Below are 11115 nucleotides of genomic sequence, written 5' to 3'. Positions count from 1 at the left end.
CAGTTGTTTAAGATAAAAAGGTTTTTATTAATTGCAAACAGAATGCTCGTAAAAGAGCGAACACATTTCAGAAGTAGTTCCTAGTAAGAGGTAACCACGCATTTATTGAGTACAAGAGAAATGGCAATGTGAAACGGATATCCATTGGTTTCGATCCCGCTATCACTTTTATAACCTTGACATTCTCATCTCCTTGCTTTGGAAGACCGTACTCATTAGGATTGATCACTGCCCGATCTAACAACGGATTGGTGTGACATCACCGAACTTGTGGACCCGACGGGGTTTGTGAGAGCCTTTATGGATTTGAGCTGCCAGGTGCAAACTCAAGAACACAGAGTCTTGCTTATCCCTCGGTCGAGAGCCCTAAACAAAGTGATTGGATGTTGTGCATGCTTTAGGGATTTGAGCCGCCAGGTGCGAACTCAAGAACACGGAGTCTTGCTTATCCCTCGGTCGGGAGCCCTAAACATGTATGAAGAGTGATTGCCAAGGTGGCATGCGAGATGTAGTCGTTCGCTTTTGTCCCTTTTTTGCCTAAGCCGCCCTTTCGGGTTTTCAACTTAGCGGGTATATTTGTTTCTTTTTCATTCTTTTGCCTGATTTATTTTCTTTTCTTTTTTCTCTTTTTTTTTCTTCTTTTTTTTTTTTGTTTTTTTTTTGTTTTTCTTCTTTTTTTCTTCTTTTTTTCTCTTTCTTTTTTTCTTCTTCTTCTTTTTTCTTTCCCAAGTCTATGCGAAGTATTTTTTGACTACATCTGCGCTCAATGGGTGCGGAAAATTCTCGCCATCCATCGTTGCAAGCATCATGGCACCGCCAGAGAACACTTTCTGCACAACAAAGGGACCTTCATACGTCGGAGTCCACTTGCCTCGTGGATCACCCTGAGGAAGAATGATTCTTTTGAGTACCAGATCGCCCGGTTTGTAGCTTTGGGGTCGCACCCTCTTGTCAAAAGCTTTTCTCATCTTCTTTTGGTACACCTGACCATGTCCAATAGCCGCTAAGCGCTTCTCATCAACGAGGTTCAACTGATCCATCCGATTTTGCACCCATTCTGACTCGTCAAGCTCGACGTCTTTCATAATCCTCAAGGAAGGGATCTCAACTTCAACTGGCAATACCGCTTCCATACCATAAACCAGTGAGAAAGGAGTTGCCCCATTCGATGTACGCACAGAGGTGCGATAACCATGCAAAGCAAACGGTAACATCTCATGCCAATCTCGGTAGGTCACTACCATCTTCTGCACAATCTTCTTAATGTTCTTGTTGGCCGCTTCAACAGCGCCATTCATCTTTGGACGATACGGAGAAGAATTGTGATGCTTAATCTTGAAGGACTCACAAAGCTCCTTCATCAACTTGTTATTAAGATTTGACCCATTATCAGTAATGATCTTCTTAGGAATCCCGTAACGACAGATTATGTTGTGCTTGATAAAACGAGTAATCACTTGCTTGGTGACATTCGCATAAGACGCGGCTTCAACCCACTTGGTGAAGTAATCGATGGCAACCAAAATGAAGCGATGTCCATTAGAAGCAGTAGGCTTAATCTCTCCAATCATGTTAATGCCCCACATTGCAAAAGGCCACGGAGAAGTCAAGACATTCAAAGGCATAGGCGGCACGTGCACTTTGTCAGCATAGATCTGGCACTTGTGACAAATTCTGACATGGTTATGACAATCGGTTTCCATGGTGGACCAATAGTAACCATCCCTCAAGATCTTCTTAGCCATTGTATGCCCACTAGAATGGGTACCAAACTCACCTTCGTGCATTTCCTCTATGATTTTCGAAGCTTCTTCCTTCACAACACATCGGAGCAACACACCGTCATGATGCCTCTTGTACAATACCCCACCGTTGAGGTAGAACTTAGCTGCAAACCTTCTCAGAAACTTCTTATCAGTCACCGACGCTTCGGGAGGATACTCTTGAGTTTCGAGGAACTTTTTGATATCATGATACCATGGATTTCCATCCAATTCGACATCAGCCTCAAAGCAAAATGCTGGTTCATCCAACCTGTTGATGGTGATGTTAGGCGCTTCATTGGCCCATTTCACTTTGAACATGGAAGCCAAAGTAGCGAGAGCATCAGCAAGATTGTTCTCTTCTCTAGAAATATGCTCGAATGTGATCTCATCAAAGTATGGAATGAGTCTCATCACATGCTCCCTGTATGGAATCAGATTCTGATGGCGAGTTTCCCAATCTCCATTAATATGGCTAATGACAAGATTGGAATCCCCAAAAACTTTCAAGTACTTGATTCGCAAATCGATCGTAGCTTCGATACCATAGATGCAAGCTTCATACTCAGCCATGTTATTAGTGCAATCAAAACAGATTCTGGCTGTAAACGGAATATGAAAACCTGATGGAGAAGTAATTACAGCTCCAACACCATTCCCGAGTGCATTAGAGGCACCATCGAACACGAGCGTCCATCGCGATCCTGGTTCGGGTCCTTCCTCTGGTCCAGGAATGTTACAATCTCTGATGTACAACACATCCTCATCGGGAAATTCAAACTTCATCGGTTCATAATCTTCAACAGGCTGGTGCGCAAGATAATCCGCCAACACACTACCTTTGATGGCTTTCTGAGTAGTATACTGGATATCATATTCAGTCAAAATCATCTGCCATCTGGCTACCCTTCCGGAAAGAGCGGGCTTCTCAAAAACATACTTGATAGGATCCATCTTGGAAATCAATAAGGTGATGTGAACCAACATATACTGCCTCAGCCGGCGAGCAGCCCATACCAAAGCATAACAAGTTTTCTCGAGCAGTGAGTATCGGGATTCACAGTCGGTAAACTTTTTGCTAAGGTAGTATATTGCATGCTCTTTTCGGCCAGACTCGTCATGTTGACCCAGCACACAATCCATTGAGTTTTCAAGCACTGTGAGGTACATAATCAAAGGCCTTCTTGGAACTGGAGGCATTAGTATCGGAGGTTCCTGCAGATACTCTTTCACTTTTTCAAATGCTTTTTGACAATCATTATTCCACCTGGCCGTCTGATCTTTTCTTAGCAATTTGAATATTGGTTCACAGGTGGCCATAAGATGAGAGATGAATCTAGCAATGTAGTTCAGCCTCCCTAGGAAACCACGAACTTCTTTTTCTGTTCTCGGCTCAGGCATCTCTTGTATAGCTTTTATTTTTGCACGATCGACCTCAATACCTTTCCCACTAACAACAAAACCCAACAGTTTTCCGGATCGCACTCCGAAAGTGCATTTGTTTGGATTCAACCTCAATCTGAATTCCCGGAGCCTTTCAAACAATTTCTGCAAATGAACCAAGTGCTCTTCTTCAGTGTGAGACTTTGCAATCATGTCGTCAACATACACTTCAATCTCTTTGTGAATCATGTCTTGAAAAAGAGTCACCATGGCGCGCTGATACGTTGCCCCTGCGTTTTTCAACCCAAAAGGCATGACTTTGTAGCAGAAAGTTCCCCACGGTGTGATAAACGTTGTTTTCTCCATGTCTTCTGGTGCCATCTTGATCTGATTGTACCCAGAGAAGCCATCCATGAAGGAAAACACTTTAAAAGGAGCAGTATTATCCACCAACACATCAATGTGGGGAAGAGGAAAATCATCTTTCGGACTCGCCCTATTCAGATCTCTGTAATCAACACACATCCTGACCTTTCCGTCCTTCTTAGGTACAGGAACAATATTCGCAACCCACGGCGGGTAATTCACAACTTGCAGAAAGCCAGCATCAAACTGTTTCTCAACCTCTTTCTTAATCTTCTCAGACATATCTGGGCGAGTCCTTCGAAGCTTCTGCTTGACCGGAGGACTATCTTCCTTGAGAGGTAGACGGTGTACCACAATATCTGTATCAAGACCAGGCATATCCTCGTAGGACCAAGCAAAGATATCTGCATACTCTTTCAACATATCAATAAGCCTGTGCTTCACACTACTCTCAAGTGCAGCCCCTATCTTGACTTCTCGGACTTGCTCTTTAGTACCAACATTTACCATCTCGATTTCCTCCTGATGCGGCTGAATCGCTTTCTTTTCTTGTTTCAACAATCTGGCCAACTCATCGGGGAGATCACAATCTTCATAAGCTTCCTCCTCGGCTTGGTAGATCGGATTGTCAAAATCATAATGAGTAATAGCGGAACTGTTACCAATGGAACCCGTGGTGGTGGAACATCTACATGATTGATGTTTTTATTTTAGTTTTATTTTTATTAAGATATGTGCAAGTGTGTGCAAAAACATTGCCATTTAAAGGAAAAAGTTAAAAGAAAGACAAAGAGCGAAACATTTGAATGTAAAAACGTCCTTTTATTTCATATGATTAACTTTGAAAATGCGAACTGCATGGCCCTACAAATGATTCACTATGCCTTGGGCAGAGCGTAGGAATTATGTCATGATAAGAAAAGTAAAAACAAGGAATTTACTCCTGAGCTTGTGTAACTTGGATGACATCTTCGATTGTCCAGTTGCTAGGCATCTCTCCAGGAATACTTGGACGAATCCAGCTATCAAAGTCACAATCACTATCCACCTCTTCACCATTGAAAATGGCGTCAACCTGACCGTCTTGAATGACACCCCCACTCACGAACTTGATCGGGCTAAGGATACTAGACTTGGGCGATGCATTCTGCCTTCCAGGATTGAAACCAAGACCATTCTTATCAAATTTGGGACGCACGTCAATTACTTGCCCCCAGCCTTTCACCTTTCCGGTCTCAACGACAACCTGAGCATCTTTCAAAGAGGACATAACCGTTTCTGGCTTCGTCATCTCATAAGGAGGAGTTCTCACAGCGTTCACAGCCTCAAACGCTTGGAAAGGCGTCTCATGTATCTCACACTCGATCTCTACATATCGGAAAGAGGACAAGTGACTCACGATATAATCTTCTTCACCACAAACTGTCACCACTTTACCGTCAACCGGATACTTCAACTTCTGATGAAGAGTGGATGTCACATCACCAGCCTTGTGAATCCACGGTCGTCCCAACAAACAATAGTAAGCTGGTTGAATATCCATCACATAAAAGGTTGTAGTAAAGATCTGAGGACCAATCTAGATTGGTAGATCTACCTCTCCGAACACAGACCTCCTTGAACCATCAAAGGCGCGCACTACCAACTCACTAGGCCTTAACTCCACACCGGCATAGTCAATTCGCATGAGAGCAGATTTGGGAAGCACGTTCAAAGAAGACCCAGTATCAACCAAAACACGGGACAAAGTCGTCCCCTTACACTCAATCGAAATATGCAAAGCCTTGTTATGGTTTCTCCCTTCTGGAGGAAGATCACGATCAGTGAATCCCAAACCATTCCCAGCGGAGATGTTATTGGCTACCGCCTCTAACTGTTTCACAGATATTTCATGCGGGACATAAGCACCATTCAGGATTCTCAAGAGAGCATCCATATGACCTTCTGAACACATCAACAGTTGCAAGATGGAAATCTTTGACTGGGTCTGACCCAACTGCTCAACAACCTTGTAATCAGACTTCTTGATGATTCTCAATAATTCCTCCACATCCTTGGAAGACACAGCACTATCAGGTGCCCCACTCTGAATCGGAGAGTTCTGGACATCAGTCACTACTTGTTTTCCTTTGGCCTTAGCCAAAGCATCTGCATTATTTTGAACAAGCTGAGGAGAGAACACCCTACCACTGCGAGTGATCCTACCAGTACCGGTGAAATTATCAGTGTTTGCAACTGAGGCCTCAACAAACTTCTCTTTAGATGGCTCGCCTTCTTCCTTCGTGCCATAGTAATATACGTCTGAACCATAATGCCAAGGGATGGCCTTCTCACTCTCATATGGAATAGGCCCTGGCACAGTAATCATCAACGCCGCTGGTTGTTCCTCATACGGGATACTGACAGGTATCTGAATAGGCACTTGGATACATATTGGAACAACTGGATCATAAGGAATTGAGATCACAGACACTTCACCATCCTTACTCTTCGCACCTCTCAACCTTCGATAGAACTGAAGAGGACCCTCATCAATTAGCTTTTGTACCATACCTTTCAAATCAGCACAACCTTCAGGTTGACTTTTGCAATTCTCACAATCAACACCACAGCCCGGGAAGATACCGCTATTAATCAGATGTTGCTTCACAGATACAAGAGGAAAAGTTAAACAGCTCACTTCAGATACAACCCTTATCTCTTCACTCTCAATGGCATTCACACCCGAACCTCCGTGAGTAGGCATCGGATTATTGACAATATTGGGTGTAGGAGTGAATTGAATAATCTTTTGATCCAACAAGTCCTGGACCTTATTCTTCAACGCAATACACCTCTCGGTATCATGCCCAGCAGCACCTGAATGGAAAGCACATCGTGCATTCGCATTGTAATTCGGAGATTGTGTGTCCGGAGCATTCGGAGCATCTCTCAAAGTAATCTTCTCAATCTTAAGCAAATGTTGCAGCACCTGAGCATAGGTCATAGGAATCGGATCAATCTTTCTGTGAGGCCTAGTCCTGGGAGGATAGTGATCATTACTGGAACGTTGTCCCTGCTGTTGTTGTTGTGGTACTGGGATCATGACAGCATTAACCTGTGAATTGCTTCTCCCTGAACCCCTTCTTCCATATATGGCATCCGCATTTCCTTCTTTCCTTCTGGCATAACCTTCAGCTTGTTTCTTACCACCAGCAGAATTAGAAGAAGCTCCCAACTGAATTTTCCCCATCTTTAGACCCATCTCAACACGTTCACCATATCTCACCATTTCAGAAAAGTTTGCTGAAGCACTGCAAGCCAAATAATAGTGTCCAGACAAAGTACTGGTGAACATGTCAATCATCTCACGTTCAGTCATAGGTGGCTGAACTCTTGCGGCTAACTCACGCCATTTCTGAGCGTACTCTTTGAAAGATTCTTTAGACCCCTGAACCAAACTCTACAACTGGGTCCTGTTGGGTGCCATATCAACATTGTACTGATAGTGCTTAATGAAAGCCTCCACAAGATCTCTCCAAGAATGGATATGAGTGCGCTCGAGTTGAACATACCACTCCAAAGAAGCCCCAGCCAAGCTATCCTGGAAGAAATGCATTAGAAAACCCTCATCCTCTGAATAAACTGACATCTTGCGATAGTATGCTTTGACATGAGTCATGGGACAAGTCGCCCCATTGTATTTGTCAAAAGATGGAACCTTGAATTTTGGTGGGATCCTCACACCAGGAACCAACCCCAAGTCATTGATATCCATGCCTAACACCCCTTTGCCTTCAACAGCCCTGAGACGTTCTTCAATCAGACGATACCTCTCAACTTCATCATGTGCACCCTCAGCACTATGCCTTGATACCTGGTCAAAGTTCTCAACATTGAAATCCAAATTACCACGGCTCTGATGATCTCTCCTTCCCAAAAGACGAGACGGAGGTGGAGGTGGAAACCCGTGATGCTGATTGAAAGGATTATAGTGCCCTCCCACGTGATCAAACTCATTCGGATCATGGTGATCGTCAATTCTACCAGACACATCATCAAACAGCCCTGGATGTCCTCCATTCTCATTCCTTCTGGAGTTCTCGACGAGAACCCGCAAGTCATCCTGCCCCTTGGTCACATTAGTCAATGCTTCCATAAACTGCGCCATCTGCGCATTCATCTGCTCTGTCAGTTGAGCTCAAATCTCAGCCATTTGTTCTTGAATCTGTTCCATCTGCCTTCTCTGATTGCTCCTAGTCGGATACGGGTGATTAGCCGTCTTAAAACTCCTTCTGATAACAAAACAGCAAGACATAAGATATAAGACCTGCAAAACCTGCAAATATATGACATGTATGATATATGAATGATATGCATGAAATGTTTGTCCATTTTCAGGTATCCAAGAGTTCATCCCACTTTCAGATAGGACATAGAAACCCTGATACAGAATATATTCGAACAGCAATCCACGCACGAGAATAATTCAGCAAACTGAGCATATTTCATTCAAACATAACTGGGAATTTGAGTTCATACAAACAAAACACATAACCGTGTCACAATGTGCTTATAAGGCATACAAAAGAAATCCAGAACATCAAAATGCGACCCCATCCAACAATCCTGGACTTGGGCGACAAACATCAAGAATACACATCAAATCAAACCCTAGACCAAACAAATCCAATCCACAGCAGCACTAGGATCGTCTGACAACAGAATGAGCTCCTCCATCTCCTCTCCGCTGGGATCGGAGGCTTGCGAGCTCTTCTTCAAGTCGAGCTGATTTGGCTTTTTCTTCCATCAACTGTTTTTCTGAATCCTGCATCCTTCTCTTACTATTGTTTTCGGACCTTCGCAACTTCGCACATTCCTGCTGTTTTCGGTACAAGCTTTCTTCCATCAAGTCATGCGATCGCCTTTGGGCACGTGTCATGCTTGAACCTTCACCTTGCGCCTGCTTGAGCTTACGAGCCAATTCTGTCTTTTCGCGATCTTAAAAATACCTCTCCAAGCCAACCTCATTGTCCTTTGCTCTTAGTTTGATGTTGTCCGCATCAGTTTGAATATAGAGTTCAGCCGCGACGGTATCAGATAAAACCACGGGAGGTTGCTCATACAATGGACATGACCTCGCAAATGGCAACAACATATTTGCCACTCTTGCTTCAACCCACTTTCGGTAAGGACCCATAGAAATAGGAACTTTCTTGCTCAAAGTATTCTGATCTCTCTTGTGAACTTTGGTCCAAGCATACGCTATCTTCTCTAGCTCCAGAGGATCTTTACCATCAGCAAAGTACACTGATTCAAACGCTTCTACATCATTCTGAGCCCTTTCCATTGCATATCCCAATTGACGATAGGCGAGTGTGGGATTGTAACTAATGCAACCTCTGGTTCCCATGAGAGGAACGTTGGGATATTGACCGCAACTAGTGATGATGTTCCAAATCTTCCCCATACAATAGTTCCACCTGATGTCATAAGATGTGAGGTTAACAATCCTATCTGACCACTTAAGAGAACTCTTCTTGAGCACAAAAGGTCCTCTCATCGGCAAATGCAACATGAACCACTGATACAACAACGGAAGACAAGAACCAACAACATATCCTCCCTTCTTACTTCTCGAATGGATCGAAAAATAAGCGTCTGCAAGCAACGTTGGCACGGGGTTTTTGTTCATAAAGACACAAATCGTCGCCAAACTCACAAAGTTTTCTCTTGAAGGGAATAAAACGATACCATAAATCATGATAGCAAGCAAACGACTAAAATCAACCCACTGCTCCTTCTTCGCCGCATCCTCAGCCCTACTGATCAAAAAGCAAAGATAGAAACCAGAAACACCGCCCGATGACTTCCAATTTCTTTCCACCTCCTTTATACCCATGTGAAGAGCTTCAGCTATTTTTTCAAATCTCACAACCTCGGGAACTCGAATGAAAGGTACATCATCAGTGATTTGGATGTTGAGTATGTAAGAAAACTCCTCGAGTGTTGGCACCAGTTGATAGTCCTGAAACGTAAAACACCTCAACTGTGGATCATAGAACTGAAACAGGGTGATCAAAGCCATTGGATCGAAAGATGTCTTGAGGATGGAGAGCAAATTGCCATAATCATGATTGAAGTCACGAAGAACCTCTCCTTCCAACCGAGAACTCAAACCAATCAACCCCGAAACATCAATATCCGGAATCTTATAAGCTCTGGTGTGCCTTGTGCGTTCTTTGACAGTATCAGTGAGAATGTCCATCTTCAGCTTGGGTGAACTCCTGAATATCCCTGAAAAATATGACATGCAAATGCTTATTATTATACATTTTTTTTGCGTTTCTTTTGGAAATAAATATGCTATGATGCAAAGTGGTGGGACTTGTTGCCGCCCACCAGGCATTTTGGACTGCCGGTAACACACATAATATAGAGCCAAAGGTTCGGCCCCCAAATGGTATACCACACGGAACACGGAATGTCAATCCACAAAACCAAAGCCCGTAGTCAACAACACACTGGAACAGAACACAGACTACCACTCGGACAAGAACCATAGTACCCCACGAACAGGAACCAACAGTACACTCGAACAAGAACAGCGGTAACCCTCGAATAAGAACAACAGTAACCCACGAACAAGAACAGCGGTAACCCACGAACAAGAACAGCGGTAACCCACGAACAAGATCCGAAGTCACCATCAATGTACCTGTTAAGCAATGATTGATTCCCGCCCCACTCACGGGTAAATCTAGGCCAAGGTAGGTCAAAAAGCCAACAGAGGATCGAATGTAGGCGCTATCATACGATATTGCCTCATTCCACCAAGCTCTGCCCGTGGATACGTGATCAGATCAATCAGGCATACGCCTTCTGTCCGTCATGACCACTCTATTCCTAGTTCCTATGGTATCACTCATAGCCTGGGTATTGGGCCTTTTACCTCTTGAAACACCCACCCACAGATAGAAATCCAGACAGTCCAGAATATGATGCAGAAAAGTAAAAGCGCACATAGAATGCAATGCAAACACGTAAATATGCAAAGCAGTAAAAACACCCAAAGATAAACACACAAGCGCTAGGATCGAATCGCTAAGTCCGGACCCGCAATAGGTCGAGACTTCCCCAGCAGAGTCGCCAGCTGTCGCTACCGCGAAAATTAACAGAGTCGCCACTAACATATTTATCCTGAAAAGGAAGGGAATGCCAGCAAACCACAAAACAAAACAACGGCCTCACGACCAGAGAAAGAGGGTAAGGGAGTCGGTTACGCGAGGGGAAGGTATTAGCACCCCTCGCGCCCATCGTACTCGATGGTATCCACGCCTGTGTCTAAACCTATGGGTGTGTAAGCAAAATGCGCTAATCTGGACTAAAATGAATGCAGAATGTAGGGAAAAGAAAGAGTTATGCTCGCACGGGCCCTACCCCGCTGCCTACGTATCTGTTTTGCAGAATCAGAGCTACCGTAGCTCGGCTAACTAATTTCTGTTTGTTTTGTGTTTTTTAGGTGAACGAGTTACATTCACACTCCGCTGCTCGACCTTTGGAGACTTGTGCTTGGGAATGGAGCGGAAATAAAAAGTTCTTAAGAAAAGAAAATCAAAGAGTG

At 43.9% G+C, this 11115-nt stretch overlaps 1 protein-coding gene across 1 annotated transcript; it reads right to left on the bottom strand.

Annotated features, from left to right (window-relative positions):
• Window positions 1-8493: 8493 nt before the first annotated feature.
• Window positions 8494-9759, bottom strand: LOC131633205 (uncharacterized). The gene has a single exon (XM_058903916.1). It carries the CDS (start codon window positions 9757-9759, stop codon window positions 8494-8496), a length of 1266 nt encoding a protein of 421 aa, XP_058759899.1.
• Window positions 9760-11115: the final 1356 nt, after the last annotated feature.

The sequence above is a fragment of the Vicia villosa genome, unplaced genomic scaffold (assembly GCF_029867415.1).
Source record: "Vicia villosa cultivar HV-30 ecotype Madison, WI unplaced genomic scaffold, Vvil1.0 ctg.001085F_1_1, whole genome shotgun sequence".
NCBI classification, from domain to species: domain Eukaryota; kingdom Viridiplantae; phylum Streptophyta; class Magnoliopsida; order Fabales; family Fabaceae; genus Vicia; species Vicia villosa.
The sequence above is the reverse complement of the archived record's forward strand: the minus strand, read 5'-3'. Positions and strand labels throughout refer to the sequence as shown.